Below are 17,911 nucleotides of genomic sequence, written 5' to 3'. Positions count from 1 at the left end.
CCCTGCTGTGATATTGCTGGAATATTGCTACAAGAGGCGTAAAACCAAACTCACTCACTCCAAATGAAACTTGTTTTTAGGCTGTGGCAAAACTATGGCAGAATAACATTTGCCTACACAATTGTTTTTATTTGCCTCTTGTGACAATCCATTAGCCCTCACCTCCACTAAAGTAACTGTCCTTTGACAAAGGGATTGTACTCAACCCTAGTCCATGAGACATCAATTAGACTTTGTCTGGCCTTTCATAATGTTATGAAATGCAGAATCAAAAGTACACACTGCGACAAAATGAAACAAAGTGACAACTCGGACATATTTTGTCCAATTCCCAATTTTTAAAATTTGCCAAAAAGGCCCATAGCTGTAAAGGTACACAAAGCACAAATACGGGAACTGATTCCGCTAGACTAGTGTCCTTGGTGAGTTGTTTTGCAATGTATATTTTCCAAGGTACCCAAAATGTCTCAGCTGCATCCCACTCAGACACTGATTTTCAGTATCTTTTTGATACTGATAACAATTATCAAAGTAGTGTCTTAATATTCTCCACTTCAAATCTGACTCAACTTCTGATTGACAAGAGTGAGGCCATGTTTGTGTGTAAAGCTGACCTTTCATATTTGCATCTTTATTCATACACAATCCAATGGAAACTCTTTTACTTGTTGGCTCTTTTTGGTCAATAGAAGCCACCAATTATGACAAATATATTCTATCATTCATATGTAGGTATATTCTTCTTATGTTTGGCTCAATGTACAAATTATTTCCATTGCAAGAGTCAAAGCTGCTTGTGTCATGAATGACTTGGTGGGCATGTGGTCTAAGGTGCTCAGAGGATCTGTTGGTACTGGTTTTGAATCCAGATACAGTACAACCAGAAATTATTGAGAATTTAAGATTGTAAATTTTTATATAGTTTTCACTCATTACTCACGTATTAAATGTGAATATTAGCAGAACATAACTCCAGATTCAAAGACAGGTGAACAGTTAATACTTTGTCAAGTCACCATGGGCAGCAATGCAGGCTTCAATGCGGCGGGGCATACTACTAGTCTGATCAAAGAAGTTAGAAAGTCATGGTCCATGCTGTCCCAATATCGGACCACCTCTTCTTTCATTTCAGCAATATTTGTCAGATTTTTCTTATTGTCACTTTCCTTCATAAATCCCGAAACATTTTCTATTGGATTTAGGTCAGGGCTATAGTTTGGCCAATCTAATAAAGTCATATTTTGGGTCCGAAACCAGGCCTGTGAATGCTTTGAACGATGTTTTGGGTCGTTGTCCTGCTGGAAAATCCAAACATTTCGATAGAACACGTGAGCAGATGGAAGGAAATGTCCCTCGAGAATATATGTGTACCGCTCACTGTTCATATTCCCTTCAAATACACAGAGGGGCGTTGCCCCTAACACAGATATGCCCCCCCCACACGTAAAATTTTGGACTGTACTTTGGGCGCTGATACAAAGGTTTTTCAGTTTGTTTGGTCCAGAATTTCAGTGTATTAGGAAACAGCCACACAGAACTTTCATCTGAGAAAATCACATTGTCCCAGTTAAAATTTCCATGCTGTAAGTACCAGTTCAACCTTCGCTCCTTTTGTTCAGGTTTCATGATTGGTGATGGAATTCCTCGACTTTTCTGCCAACCCATTCCATGCAGCTCAGTTCTAATTGTCTCCTCACAGACAGCCACAGTTCCTCTATCAATCATATCCAGCCTTAAGTTTTCTAAACTCCTTCGTTTGTTTTTAGAAACAAGAATACCAAGCCGCATCCTGTCACCAACAGTCAATTTTCTAGGCCTACCTGCGCCTCCCTGGTGCTCAAAGCCATATCCATTTACAATACTTTTCAAAACACCATAAACAGTGGACAAAGGGATGCCTGTTCTACTTGAAATCACGTTAGCTGATCTGATGTCCTTGTTATAATACTCTAAAATCAACTTCCTCTTCTCTAAATGATCCATACTGAGGATCACTGAAAATGTCGTCTGCTAGCAAGTAAACAAAGGGGGATAACTCTTCACAAACTAATGAAAAAGGATTAACGGAGTTGTCTCTCTTGAATGAAACCAAGCACTTGATAGCTGGTCAAGGTAGTTTATACTAGAAATCCAATTAAACATATTCCTAAAATTTTCAATAACTTCTGGTCATACTTTATGTCTCGATTAAGATACCAATGCTGTCAGTACTGCATATGTTTTCTTTGTTTTTGATGTTTGCCTGTATCCTGATTCGTGCAGAGCTGACACACTATGACATAAAGTTTACTTCAGGCTTTAGTTTTTGATTAAAGCAACGTGCTCCATAATTGTTGGGAAATTTTAATCTGAGCAACAATGGCTTTGTTACTTGTTTCAAAATCAAACAATGTCTTTTTCACATTCAAGAGAAAAACTGTTTTGTTTGTATGTTGGCCCTGGCAAACAAAATGTCCATATTTTCTGAAATAAATAAATTATTGAGTGTGACATAGAAATGGATTATTGTACTGGTATTGGTTGTGTTAGTGGTCAGTTCGTAAGAACATGTTTTTCTCATTATTTCACCAGTTTTGATGATAATGGGGTACATATAGATATTGCTTTTTACTTTTTAAAAATATATTCCTTTTTTGTTTTCAGCTCGTCCTCACAATCATGGTGATCTTGACATGTCTGGAGAGCTTCAAGGATACCGTTACCGCGGTTATGCCACGAACAATGCTTTCCACCCAGGCAGATACTTCCGAGCCAATGGCTCTTTACCAAACAGACGCTGGCCAGGAGCCTTCGGGACAGCAAGCAAAAATGCTTACGTTTCTTCGGAAAATGTGTCTATGAAACCAAAAGTCATCACAATAGTGCGCAATGGAAATCGTCCAAGAAATAGTGTTAAGATCTTACTCAATCGGAGAAGTGTTCAATCATTTGAACAGTTAATGGCAGACATATCTGAAGCATTTGGACCAAAATGGAAAAATAACAAGGTGCGGAAATTATACACGACAAAGGGACGTGAGGTTCAGGGTATTTCAGACTTCTTCCGTCACGATGATTTGTTTGTGGCAAGTGGTAATGAAGCCATTGTTGAGGAGGATCTGAGAGATATTCTTCAGGAGATGTATCCAGACAGTAGTCCTCATGCCAAAAATCTTCATAAAGAATGGGAAAGGTCAAGAAAGAAGAAACATGCTGCTCCTGTGCACAGAGAAGTAGACACAGACAAACGGGACAGTGGTTTTGGAGAGCCAAGTGAAGGAAGCAATAGCAATAGAGATTCAGACCATGAGGCCACTCAGACAGGTCGAGGTCGTCCTGAAGAGGTTCGCAGGAGAGACAGGAGAGATAAAGACAAACACAGTCTGAGTCCTTCCAAAGACACTGCAAGAGATTCCCTTTCAGAGACTCCTCGGGAACAGCAGAAAGATGCATTTGGGAAGGGTATCTATGATGAAAGGGAGCGAGCCAGACGGCGACAGCAGAAGATGTTGGAGTCTGAGAAACGGGCGTTGGAGGATGAGCGAAGAAAACGTGGGCTTGTTCCCCTGAAGGCCCAAGATGATCCCTTCAAGAAGATGAAAGAACGAGAGAAGGAGAAATTAGAGGCAAGGAGGAGGAAGGATCAAGAGAAGAAGAGGCAGATGGAAGAAGAGGAAAAGGAACGGAGGAGAAAGGAATTTGAGGAGGCAGAGAAAGCTGCTCGAGCTAGGAAAGCAGCTGCAGAAAAGGAGGAACGTGAAAGGGAAGAAAGAGAAAAAGAAGAAAAAGAAAAAGCGGAACGAAAAGAAGGCAGAACAAGAGAAAGAAAAGGAAGACAAGATTGTAGAAAAGGACAAAGTGAAAGACAAAGAAAACAAGGAAACAAAAGACAATAAGGATACTAATAACAAGGATAATAAGGATAACAAAGATAACAAAGATAATGAGAAACCTCCAGTGAAGAAACGACAGAAGACAAAGATTGTGAGAAGGACAAAAGCTGAGAGGCTAATTCCCAATGATGAGCCTGTGTTGGAAAAGTATGACCTTGGCAGGACTTTAGGAGATGGTAATTTTGCTATTGTGCGGACTTCTAAATTGAAATCTTCAGGACAGGAGTTTGCAATGAAGGTTATTGACAAACCGAAGCTGAAGGGTAAAGAACATATGGTGGAGAATGAGATTGAGATTATGAAAGACTGTAACCACCACAACATTGTCAAACTATATGAGGAGTTCGAAACTCCAGATAAACTCTATCTGGTAATGGAACTTGTTAAGGTAAGATTGTGTGTGTTTGTATATGTGGTCCACAGTGGTTGTTAGGCATGTTACTTTAAAGCACTTTCAAGACAGGTACTAGTTTGTCTCATATACAGCAGCGTTAACTGTGAAGCTCTGAAAAACAGGACAGTAGTATTCCCAGCATTTAAATCTGTATTGACAAATGTTATAAAGATCATTTTATATATTAATGTCATCTTACATATATGGACAATCTCCCAAGTAAATGAAAGGTGTGCTTCTGAATAATCAAGTTTGACCTGATATATCAGTGATTGAAGTTATAATCAATGTCCCATGCTTTCAAGGTACGTTGACATACAAGCATCAGAATCACTGAGTCTGACCACCAAGTCCATTTTGTTGTCTTGTCCGACTAGCATAGGTTGCTCGGGATCTATTCTAACCTGGAATCTCTGTGAACTGTTGCTAGATTTGATGTTTGCTATGACTGTACTTGTGTAGGGTTCTGTCATCTTCCTGCTGTATATTTATAGCAGCACTAGATGGTTGCTGATCAATGCCCCTCATTTAGCAATCCGATATCTTTCATGGATGATTAACTTTCACATTCATGCACTGCAAGGAATTCATTTCATGTTGACTCCATCACAGGCAGAACTTATCGGGTCCGTTTTGTGACTCATGCCAAAGATCCTGCATGATATCATTATTCTTTGAGCCTGATCAGTGAGTGAGTTAATGTTGTTTGATGCTGTAGTGACAGTGTGTGAAATGAGACAGTCCGACTGCCAAGACGGGCTAGATTTCTGACTGATGGTCTCAATTTACACCTAGCCAATGGTCTGGTAAAAATGGTGACATGTTCCATACATCTGATTTTCTTAAGATTAGCAAATTGAGCGTTATATTTTGACTTGACAATTACTATTTGAACATTGAACTGTCGTATCACAAGCTCAAAGCACTGCGTTGACATATATTGTCGCTAAAACAGCAACACCTATTGATGCGCAGAGTTCCGCAGTAAATACTAGTACATGTCTCAGGTTCATTAAATTATTCATTGTAACTAAAAATTAAGTTATTTTCTTTGAATTGTCTGGTCTGGTTAAATCCATTTTGGGCTGGTAACATTTTGAAATGACCAGCCTTGATGTCTGGCTGGGTTTTGGGCTTATTTCATACACTGGTAGTGAGCACCATTCAAATTTCATCATAGGTTAGAGTAAGTATCAAATATGGGACCATCCAGCCAGAGGTTGATGGTATCTCCCACCCCATGGAGGTTCATGAAATTAGCATGATCAATGTAAATTTTGGTGTTACATTAAATATGAATGTCAGTATTCATGGTGACCTCTTGTGACAAGCATATGTTAGTTTGGACTGAATTTACTTTGGATTCTTATTAACTGATATCTTCCTAAAGAGTTAAACTTTATACCAAGAAAGTGAAACAAATCTTGGCGGATAGGGAGGAGGACTTAATGTTTAGGTTAGGAATGTTTGGTGTTACATTAAATATGAATGTCAGTATTCATGGTGACGACTGCACAAGGCAGTTTGTTGGACTCTAAAACACCGTACATAAATTACTATAACAGCTTGGTGATACTTGATAGAGTTTTGATGTAAAAGGTCATGACATAGAATGTTTAGAAACTATCATGACATTTTTCACTCATAATAACTGACTGATCCCAAACACAACTGTGCTATGTGTACATAGAACATGCGATTCCAACAAGCAGGTCAGTTCATTCAACTGTGCTATGTGTACATAGAACATGCGATTCCAACAAGCAGGTCAGTTCATTACACCTGAGGGATTAAAATGAAGTTATTTCACAGGCAATGTTTCTCTGTTTAAGCCTTTGCTTTATCTGAAACTGACGGCAGTTAAATCTGTTCCTGACATTGACAAGTTTCAAATTACAAGACAACAATCCTCACATGCCAATATAACTATAGCCTTGGAGGGCTTAGTACAACATAGCAGTCAGAAAGCTTACACCAGTATGAAATATTACTTTATCACTCAAACAACAAACACCGTCATTGAATATACCCTATCACTCCCAACAACAAATGCCATTATACAATATTGGTCAGCCCTGTAGGGCTGCTGAGTGCACTGGCGTCAAGGAGGGAAATATACAGTGGGGAATATATACAATACTACCATGATAGCCTATGAAAGGGGTCTTATACTCTCAGTATTGACAGATATGATATATGGGCCAATATGTTCTATATTTGTATTCTGTTTCATGCATGGTTAATCAGTTGTCCCAAACAAAGGTCTGTTTTTTATACTAAGCTTTGAAGTGTGAAGATTTGTTTGTATTGCTTATACATTGTATATCCCTTTTCGGCATCATTGAAGCATATTATGATATAATCTGTCTGTATTAATTAATTCACTTTTTGTTGCCCCCTTAGGACAAACATTTCTGAAGCTTCACTTTTTACTTAGTTTTGAAATAATTGTTCTTTGGTAGTTCAGACAGTTTATTCACTCTATATTCTTAGTGTTATATTACTAGTGTTCCCCCTAGGATTCAGAAAAGGCAGGGTAACTTAAAAAAAAAAGGGCACTTCATAATCTAAAAGGGCATTTTGGTGAGGATTATTGAAAAAATAACAACAACAAAATGTAGATGAAGTCAAATGCTCTTATAATTTGATTTCTAAAGTTCATTTAGTACTCTTCTCATTTTGTATTTTAAGATCAAAATTTGGAAAAAATGCATTTCAAGGCATAAATCTGTTATCACATTTGTTTACAATTTCACAAAACACGCAAAACAACAATTTTACAGTCTTCTATTCTTTTTCTTGCTAGGTATCTGTTCACAACTTTCTTCAAGTCTGACGATGCATTCAAGCTAATCATGAGACGTCTGTTGCAATTTTGGACACTGAGTCTGTTTCTATGATCTGTCACAATCAGTTTCACTTTTGAGAACACTCTCTCAACCAGAAGTTGACAATCACAGTTGCATGAGTGGACAGTAATTGAACAATGTTTGGATTCAAGTTTCCAAGTTGAGGCTTGAGTCTTCTAAATGGTGGAGGGTGAACTGCTGTCGAGCTCCTTTACTTGACTCCACTCAATCTGTGTTTGGTCGACATTAAGTCCATTTCTGCCCTTGGTGTTCCACTTAGAACATAATGAACGAAACATCATTCCCTCCTTTTGTCATCTTCTGAGTACCTCGACCAGGGACAGTTTTTTGTTGCCACTTTGTCTCAAATGGAGTCTTGTGACCACAAACCTTCTTCTTTGTTGGATTAACTGACTAAATCGACACTAAACACTAAACACTACAAACAAGGCTACCATGTTAAGCTGTTGTGCAAGCTGTTTTAACTATTTCATTTCCCAGGACAACAACAAAATAATTCAAGATCAATTTCAAATTGCTGATGGATTCAAAATGGCGGACATTTTCGAAGTTTCAGATTTCACCTAAACAGCACAGTCACATGAATATCGGTCCCCAAACGTATCAAACTACATCCCATGTATTTCACACATCGTTGTCTAAAATAAATGAAGGTTTTATTTGAAAGGCATGTGAAATGGAAAGGGAAATCAACGGCCTAAAAATCACAAAATTTGAGGCACATACCTGTAAGGGGAGCTAAGAAATCTATTAATCGGGTTACACTTCCTTGCTTCAACCTTCACCGCTTCTTCTCTTTTCCTTTGATTTCTTTCCTTGGTAGGCATTGTGATTTGTAAAGGCATGAATTAAACACCTTTGACTTCGCCATGGTTTAAATGCCAATTTCTAATCATTATCAAAACAATTTTTATGTCTCCCCTAGAAAGGGAAAAGAACTCCGTCCTTAATAAAATCTGGAAAATACACACGGGTTGATGTAAAATTAAGCACAGCTGGAAAAACTGGGATTGAGGCTAAAAGGGCAGGGGCAAAACAAAAAAGGGCAGGGCATAAAAATCAAAGGGCAGGGTGCAATTACTATCACTTAAAATGCCTAAAAATATATTATCAAAGTGTATAATTTTTATCAGCATGATTGGTAAGGTGCACAAATTTGGCCAGAGTCTTCTTATGACTTTTTGTAAAATATCTTCTACCTATTAACACTGAGTCTCACAGATACCTCAAGCTTTCTCAGATACCTGGCCCTAAAAGAGATATTTTTACACATATTCAATTATTACTTCACAAACACATTTGCCATATCAAGGTAGTGTTAAGGATGTGATCTGTTCTAACTTTCATGTTACTTGCCAGATATAAAACTTAAGATATAAGCAAATATACATTTGAACCTGACAGAGTTATTAGTGAATCATGAATTGGTGATAATGTTATGACTTCTATGAAATGATGCATGTTGTAATTGTTTAATTCATAATAATTTTAACATGTATTAACTTCTTGCTATTTGACATTTAATCTTATTGTAGAAAAACCTGTTTCTTCAAAAAGGAAACACATACATTCTCCCTCTCAAATAATTATCACCATTATTAATGTGTAAGATTTTCTAAATTTTCATATTTTCTTATTTCAAATGGAAATAACCTTGAAAGCTGCTTCTTTGCTGAGTAAAACAGTTATAAGACCACTAGTATTTAAGCCAGGTATATTTTGAACATATTTTCATTACAACTACTTGCTATATTGATCCCTCAGTCAGAATATTAGAGATGTTATCAGTTGTTAGGTAGCTAGTGTCAATTGTAGTAGCCAGTAATGGAGAGCTTTCATTCGATCATATCACTTGGGCATAAACTTACTTTCAAAGAAAGTATTATATTCAACTTGTCCGTGGGCCTGAGAGAGAACTGACTGTACCACTTTGCACGAGACCATGTCATGGAATTTGATTCATTTCTTGTGTTGTGATCATGATTGAAAGCTCCGAGGGGGTAGTCAAGGGTATCTTTGACTACTTAGTCATGCAAACTCACACATATTCAAATAGCACTTTAATTTTATTCGGAATTTCCTACAGGACTTGAAAGCCAGATTTGTTATGACCATGATTGGCATGCTTGAATGGAAAATAGGAAATTATATATTTTGTGTTTAGTCATGACAGTTGAGACTATTTTGTGCTTATTCTGTGTTGCAGCATTTATTACTGAACTTTCTATTCTTTTTCTCATCAATGTTTTACAGTAGTGTTATGACAACAGATGTATTTACTGTCAAAACATGATTGCAAATCCTTGGGATTACGTGACATTTGCACCATAGTGCATTTCAGCAGGATTAGCTGAGCTACCTATTTCTTTCAACAAGTTTTGCTATTTTCATTTATATTGTTGATGGTAAGGAAAACTGAGTTTACTATTGTGCTTGTAAGTGCAATCATTGTTTATAACCTACACTAGGTAAAACACAAATAACTTTAGAATATGATTATCATAAAAAGAAATATTGTAATCAATGTAAAAAAACATGTGTTAAAAACCTTTTCTGCTTCATTCCCATCTTTGAAATGAGTTTAAACATTGAAGAAACTAAGATTGATTTTGATAATAGTTACAAGGCGTTTATGTTTGCCCTTGAGTACACAAAAACTTTAGAAAGTGATCAGGTGTAACAAATGTTAATACAATACAAAGTCTTGCAGTCCATTGGGTTGAGTCCCATCCATGTGTACTTAACTAAAGACATGTCTTCCCAGATGAAACATTTTATCACATGTCTTTACTTTGCTTCTGAAATACAATGTATACAGAAGAAACTATGAACTCTCATATAAATTTTGGTCTCTTGCACTCATAAAGATTATAAAGGTGGTGAGTGGGTGGTTTTTGAAGTACAGCACTTAATATGGTAAATGTGGTACTATTTGCAGCTGTCTGTTGGTCTATGTTTCTCTTTGTATTTAATGTCGTAATATTCCCCAGTTTAATATGACCAACATGTTGGAATCGTAGTTGATAAACCTTTTTAACCAAGTGACTGTGGTACTTATTTACAATCAGTTTTAAATAACAAAGCCTCCTACATAATGATTGTGACCACAACCATATCCCACACCCAGTTCCCATATCGGTAGTTATTTATTCATTGTCTATTTGCAGTACAGCTTATTGCCCTATTCTTGTCTGAGAGCTTTCATGGGTTTACTGTAATTCCTGATTGAATACTGGTGAACACTGAGACTGGTCATTGTGCAGAGGGTGCGTTGTTAGGCCCGGACTAGTAATACTGTACAACACTGGAGTGGGCCGCAAATAATCTGAGCGAGAAACTCTAGGTCAGCTAGAAAATAAATAGCAGCATATTTTTCTTCTATTTGGTTGATTGGTACTCTGTTTAATACCATTCTCATCAATATTCCAGCTATGTGACGACACTCTGGAGATAATCATGCCTGGATCAGACAATCCAGTGATTGATTGGACAAGTATTAGCAACAATCCAGGCGGCCAGGGTATGATGACACATGTTCATCTAAGTCACTGAGCCATTTAGTCACTTCTTGTGACCACTATTGGTTGCTAAGGACCAAATCTTCCTCAAAATCCCCTCTATGTTGAACCATATAACCAGTATGTAAGTTAAGGCTTGGGTGGATTTCATTATAGTTTGGTTTGGAATGTGTGGGCTCAAATTTGTCACAGAGACCCACTTCTTGGTTCATTTTGTTTCTTCTTCTGACGAGCATAGGCTGTAGAGAACCAGTCTTAACTTGAAATTCCTACAGTTCATTAGTTTATGGCAACTATCAGAAACATAGTACTTGGTGGTCCACTCAACCATTGGTCGAAGGGGAACCATGCTGTTGTGTAGTCAGTGCCCAGTGGGCATTTAGATAGCCTTGATGCATCAGTGTTTTATATTCTAATTAATATTCACATCCAACATTAATTCTAAATTTTAATTTATATCCTACATTTTATTTCAATGGATAAACAAACAGTGCCAAGAAGAAGATACTACTTGTTCAAATATCTTATTAGTTGTTGTATTTCTAAGACAGTCATTCCTGTTCGGCACTGTTGGTTTCTTTTTTAATGATTGTGTTTAAATCCAGCCCTGTATGTAGTTGGAATAGGATCAGGTTATCACATGGTGTTTTCATTATGCTTTTACATCAGTATGTAAGGCAATCTCATTAAAATATACATTTTATGTGATACCCTGTGGACAAATATTGAAGGACACCCCTGTAGAAGGTAATGTCAGGTAAATGCTGTGTAAACTTTGTCCACTTAATCAAAATGAAGAATGCCTGGGTTCTGAAATAAATTGGCTTAATTTCAGTTAAGAAATTTCCATCTTTGCAAATACCATTATATCCTCCTTAATAGCCCAAACAATGGGCTGTGTTTGATACCTACAACAATGTGATAACATGGCAATATGACTCATTTGAAACCTCAATGCTGATTGGTTGAACCAAAAGTTCAACCTCCTATGGAAATGTCCACAGATCTTCATACAGAGAGGTGTCCTATCCTATCTGGTTTTAATGCCATTGGTGTATAAGGCACCAAAACGTAACTCCCAACATTGGTTATATTTGAAGCACACCTGAAGTCATTCATTCCAATATGTAGATGTAATTCTATATGCTGTAAATTTGTCACATAAAATCTTTGTTTTGTCAGTGTCTCTTGGCCATAGTAGAAAGTGTATGGTCTTCTCCTGGGGGCTGCTGTCTCATTTAAAAATGTAGTTAATCACATTCCATAAAGTTGACATTACAATCATTTCCCCTTTTTGTATGTTGTCATAGTTTCAGTAATATGCAAAATCAGACCACTTTTTATTCTGGAGAATTTTGAAAATTCTAAAAGTTATATGGATTATTAGCATTACTACAAGAATCGTGAATGAACAAATCAAGACATTGAGTTAATATGGATCCATTGCAACTGAACTGTTATGCATCTTTACTTTTACTCAGCTGAGACAATGAGAATGTATGACGTGTTAACCATTACGTCTTTTTTAAGGGTGGTGATTTGTTTGATGCCATCACCCAGAGTGTCAAGTTTGGGGAGGTAGACTCTGCCAACATGGTGAAGGATCTCTGTCATGCACTCTTCTACCTCCATTCTCGCAACATCGTTCACCGTGACCTCAAACCAGAGAATTTGCTGGTGAGTTGATCAAGGAATGAAAGTGTGACATGTGAGATGTCTGTTTCCAATGGAATGTTCTGTGATTGTTTCTGTCTGTCGTGGTGAGATCGACTCTATAATCTTGATGTAGGCTACAGGTAATGTGTATAAATCAAAGTGTTATCTTTGATGGTTGTCACATTTCATGCAAGCTGTAGTTAAGTTAACAGGAAAACCTGTCATAGACAGAGTGATATTTTACTCAAGTTACTATTGATTCTTAATAATGAGTTTAGGTTCTGATGCATTTCCTGTGAACAGGGATGGCAATTTTCCGCTGATCCGCAGAGATTTCGCTGATTTTATTTCAAATTGTTCAATTGTGAATCATCTAAATCCATTGAGAAACCTCAACTCGATGACACAATATTACATTTTCAGCTGAAAATAGATATTCCTGTTGCCATCTCTGTGTAAAGTAAACCTCTGAATATTATATATGGTATGCTGAAGTCTTGAAGAATCATTCTGTAGTAATTGATGTTAACAAAGACCGTATAAGATATGGTCTCTGATGTTAATAACAGATTTCCTTGTTGTGCTGTCAAATATATGCGAATTCCTGCAGGTGCATAGAAACAAGGACAGTACGATTACGTTAAAACTGGCTGACTTTGGTCTGGCGATGGATGTGAAGGAACTGATCTACACAGTGTGTGGGACGCCAACATATGTAGCTCCAGAAATACTGTCGGAGATAGGTACGTGAATAGTCCTGGGAAATAAGTACTGGTATGTTATCATGTATGTAAAAGATGTCTGAATATGTAGGTGAACATATATTTGAATATGTGAATAGAATTTGAGTAATTGGTCTTTGAAATTGTTTGTAAATGACTATGTGAATATGTTTGTGAATAGGTATGTCAATAATAAGGTGAATAAGTATGCAGATAAGTATATGTGTATGTAAATAAGTGGTGGTGGAATTGGGTTTAACGTCGTGCTTGAGAATATTTCGCTCATATGACGACATGCATGCGTGTGTATGTGTATGTGCGGCTGCTGGTACTAGACCAGACTGAAGCTGGTTTTATAGTGCTAACCCATTGAGATACCGTGAAGCATGAATACCCCACTCAGACACATTATACTGACTCAGAGCCGACCAGTACCATATTTTAATGTCTTTTGGTATGACGCGGTCGGGGATCGAACCCGCGACCTTCCGCACTCGTATGTAAATAAGTATGTCTATTGAGGACATGCACTTTAACTTGGCTCAGTATCAGCAGATGTGATTATTGTTTATTGTTTGATTGGTGTTCCCAAAGATGTTGAGTACATAAGGAAAAATCAACTTTATGGATAACAACTTCTTGTTTTATGCATCCACAACATTTCTTCAGCTTCATAACAGTGCAAGAATCAATATAAAAACATTGCAAAATGCAAAAAAACCCAAAACATGGAGCTGTTATCCATTAAGTAATGTTATCCCAAGTAATTATTGTAAATTAGGTTGTAACACAGAAAAAAATGTATGTTCAAGAGATCATACTTACTTTGAAGTAACACTTAAAAAGCTTTTATGAAAATTCATACATATTCATCCCAAACATTAACTGGTAAACATCATGAATTTTGTGGATGGTTGGTAATGATATTTGTTCCAATTACATTTACCATTTTATATACAAGTGAAATATTTCTGTCATTGTCCAATGTAGACCTAGTAGTACAAAGTACTTTTGAAGAAAAATTGTGGTTTGTGCTTTCATCGAAATTGTTGACGCTGTTGCTTGTTGCTATAGCTGCAGTTGCTGATGTAGCCCATGTTTCTGCAGGTTATGGCCTGGAGGTTGACATGTGGGCAGTGGGCGTCATCTCCTACATCCTTCTCTGTGGCTTCCCTCCATTCCGTAGTCCCGATCGCAACCAGACAGAACTGTTTGAGTTCATCAAGTCCGGGGTATATGAGTTCCTCTCTCCCTATTGGGATTACATATCGGATGGTGAGTGAAAAGCTTCAAACTTCCAATCTCTGTACATCGACTTAAACTTCATGAAAATTTGGCAAAACACCTTGCCTACCTTGCCAACCTTGCCTACCTTGCCAAACCCACAGACCTTTCTAATTTTTCTGCTTTGTTTATTATTATTATTTCATGTATCTAAGGAACCTAAAGTTAAAGTTCAAAGTGAAAAGATTTGATGTACTTGACAAGCCATAGTGTCAACAAACACCCCACCATTCCTAAGAGACACACAACTGAAATCCATCCTGCTGCAGAGAACTTCACCATTGTGAAATGAATTTTTTATCAGATCAGTTGAAACCCAAATCAAAATTCATACCCTAGTTTTCCTGTTTTAAAATCTGAGTAGGTACACATTTAGGAGGAGAAATATGAAGAGCAGTCATTACCTTTAGTACGTTCACCCTTCTTAACTTGACTTCAAATTTTCCTTAAATATTTATAAAGTGTATATAATGTTTTCAACTCTAAATATCCTCGTTATAATACATTCAAACACTACTGTGTCGAACTTATAGTTGTCTGGAGAAAATGCTTGGTCCGTGTATATGCTTATAGTCGTCATTTTGTAGTTGTCTTGAACCTCAAATAACTTAAAGTATTTACAAAGGTCCCTTCAAGTTTGACCCAATGGTGTTTGACTGTATATAAAGAATGCAAGATATATATTCTGGTGATTGCATCCTGTTTCCAGCTGCCAAGGACATGATCCAGCACCTGCTGGTGGTGGACAAGAAGCGGCGCTACACCGCAGTGGATGTCCTGTCCCACCCCTGGATCCTGGCAGGGGGAGACATGACCAGACTCCTCGACAGCATGAGCATCACCGAGGCACAGCGAGAACGCCGGAAGGAGCTGAGAGACGCAGGCTCGGCAGAACCTCGATAGTTATACAAGAATGAAGGAGAAGAGGAAAGCAAAGGAAGAATAAATCTCCATATTGGTTGATGACAATTTACTGAACAACATTCCATAAGATGTGTTGAAATGGACGTGTTACACGTGTTGGCAAAAGTGACTTAGTTTTGACGGGTGTCTTACCATTGCCAGTATATATGTATAAAGTACACTTATTGGATCTGTATATATCATCTTCAGTGACACTGACTGTCTCAAGTATCTGTCCAACTCAAGCAATGGCTGTGAAGAAATGAGAAAGCATTTCGAATTGCGTCTTAATTGAGGGGAGATAATTCTACTTCAGAGACTATTTATCGGTAATGTGAAGGAATCTCTTTGTGGAAATCGTGTCAATGTGTTTTTGGTTTTGCAGGAAAAGTACACTTGAGGTGAGTGCTCTTAATGTTATACTACATAAGTGCTATATATATTGGTAATTATAGCGCTGTAACTCCAAATTCTCATGATATAGATCTGCAGGAGTGATTTGAGCATTGTACAGAAATCCTATTATTTCTATTGCTTTTACGGGAAGTCGAGAAATGATTGTGATCAAAATATTGACAGGATCTTGATTGGGAGATTGTAAGGGAAGTTAATCGGAAATGTGATGTGAGGCCATTTTGTAAGGGGAGACAACTAATCATTTCATGGTTTGAAACACATCTCCTGTTGTACTCTTCATTCACAGAAATGTATATTCTGGATATGGCCAGTTTACATGAATGATATCGAGTATGTTTCTATGCCTTTACTTATTTCTAAATAATTGTTTCCTTGTGTATGTTACTGACACAGGTTGAAATATTTGTCTCGTAAAGTGCATTTTGAAACCCAATACTTGAAGAGACACTCAAATCAGTCCTCGTCCACAACACCAAGGAACAGATTTAGAACACATACCGGTACTGAGGTTTTGCCATTTTGTTGCCCTCGTTTTTCAGATTTTCCAAAGATACTTTTAATGATTTTCAAAGTCATCTTTCATATTGGATGTTCCATTGTCTGAAGTTACTGTGATTCTGCTGAATGCTTCTGCCCTGTGACATATACTTGACAAGAGGATTTATCAAAATATCTCTACAGATTCATTCCCTGTAAATATGAACTGAACATGCATTTATACCTACTGAACTGGGCATGGAACCAGTTAACTGTTGATCTTTGCATATTTTTGTACATGTATGTTGGAAACAAGAACCAAAGGTGGGCTGTTGTTCTCATTACAAGACTTGTGTCAGTAGACAGGCAAGTAGTTATGCATCATCAGTTATGTTGAATAAAAATCAAATACACTGTTATTTCAAGAAATCAATATTTTTATAAATTGTTAGAAAGATAAATGTGTTGTGAACATAGTATGTTATCAGTTCATTGATCATTCTCTTACAGCCAAACTCTTTGTCAATAATATGTTTTTCAAACAAAAAGAATAGTATGATATGTGTTACAAGCTTGAAAGTTAACATTTGCATCTTTTAGTTCAGGACTAGTTTTGAGAAGTTGTTAAATTCAACAATTAAGCTACAGATTTCTCTCAGTAAGTCATTTAAATGTCTTCACTGTAGGGGCGGTCGGGATAGCCTAATGGTTAAAGCGTTGGCTCGTCACGCCAAAGACCCGGTTCGAATCCCCACATGGGTACAATGTTTGAAGCCCATTTCTGGTGTCCCCCGCCGTGATGTTGCTGAAATATTGCTAAAAGCGGCGTAAAACCAAACTCAGTCAGTCAGTCTTCACTGTAAATTTTAAGTTGCAAAATATGAGCAGTTATTTGTGTTTAATGTATCACCATTCTTACCAAACTGGTATTGGTTTCATCAAGAATATTCAATTAGAAAATAATTTGACCCATAAAATACAGTATGATTCAACATTTAAGGTATTCTTAATCCCTGAAACAGATTGGAAAGTGTGACCCTGTGAGCTGTTTCAGTCATTATGTTTGGTCATATTTCAGATGAATCTGATTCTAGTTACATGAAATATATCTTCATTAACATCATATGAAGCTTTCAAAACATCACAAACTAACATTCCATAATCCATATGACCTCCCTTGTAACATAATCAAAACAATACAAATCTGCACTTTTTTGAGAGCACTATATATTCCTCTAAGGGACCATTCATAATTTATGGCTAGGGGGGTGATGATGATTTTAAGGGGGGGTCACCCATTTTGTTCTGGGGAGCTAGGTGTGTCATCAATTTTGTACACACGTTCTAGGGAAACGTTATGGGAAGGGGGAAATTATGGGAAGGGGGTCCATTGATTTTGTACATGACATGCAGGGGGGGTACTTATTTTGTACTTTTAGGGGGGTCATTCACATTGTACATGCTTCTCCATAAAAATCATCATCACCCCCCCTAGCCATAAATTATGAAGGTCCCTACACGGGATGGACCAGTTTATAATGGATCAAGTTTTATTACCCAACGAACTGTGATAATAATGGAGTGGAGAAATTTTGTGTCTGATTTGTTTGTCCATTATGACAGTTTTATGCTAGCTGTGATACCAATATGTTTACACATCTATAATCTTTTACATAACAGTATTTATCTTTGTTATTCATGCCATGAATGTACACATGGTCTGTTGGCTTGACTTAAAGAGAGACTATTGGTTTTGTATTTTGACAACAGTCAGCATATTGATCAAACTAACAATGAT

General features: G+C 37.1%; 1 protein-coding gene across 1 annotated transcript in view; it reads left to right on the top strand.

Annotated features, from left to right (window-relative positions):
* LOC124273873 (serine/threonine-protein kinase DCLK1-like) overlaps positions 1–16,878 on the top strand; it is a 35,644-nt gene extending 18,766 nt beyond the window's left edge. The window contains 7 exon segments of the mRNA XM_046709213.1: positions 2,644–3,778; positions 3,780–4,260; positions 12,185–12,331; positions 12,921–13,053; positions 14,140–14,307; positions 15,026–15,189; positions 15,191–16,878. Of these exon segments, the coding sequence (XP_046565169.1) occupies positions 2,644–3,778; positions 3,780–4,260; positions 12,185–12,331; positions 12,921–13,053; positions 14,140–14,307; positions 15,026–15,189; positions 15,191–15,262 (2,300 nt within the window). The 3' untranslated portion in view covers positions 15,263–16,878.
* Positions 16,879–17,911: the final 1,033 nt, after the last annotated feature.

This window comes from Haliotis rubra, unplaced genomic scaffold (genome assembly GCF_003918875.1).
Source record: "Haliotis rubra isolate DU_JTF1 unplaced genomic scaffold, ASM391887v1 Scf185, whole genome shotgun sequence".
NCBI classification, from domain to species: Eukaryota; Metazoa; Mollusca; class Gastropoda; order Lepetellida; family Haliotidae; genus Haliotis; species Haliotis rubra.
The sequence above is the reverse complement of the archived record's forward strand: the minus strand, read 5'-3'. Positions and strand labels throughout refer to the sequence as shown.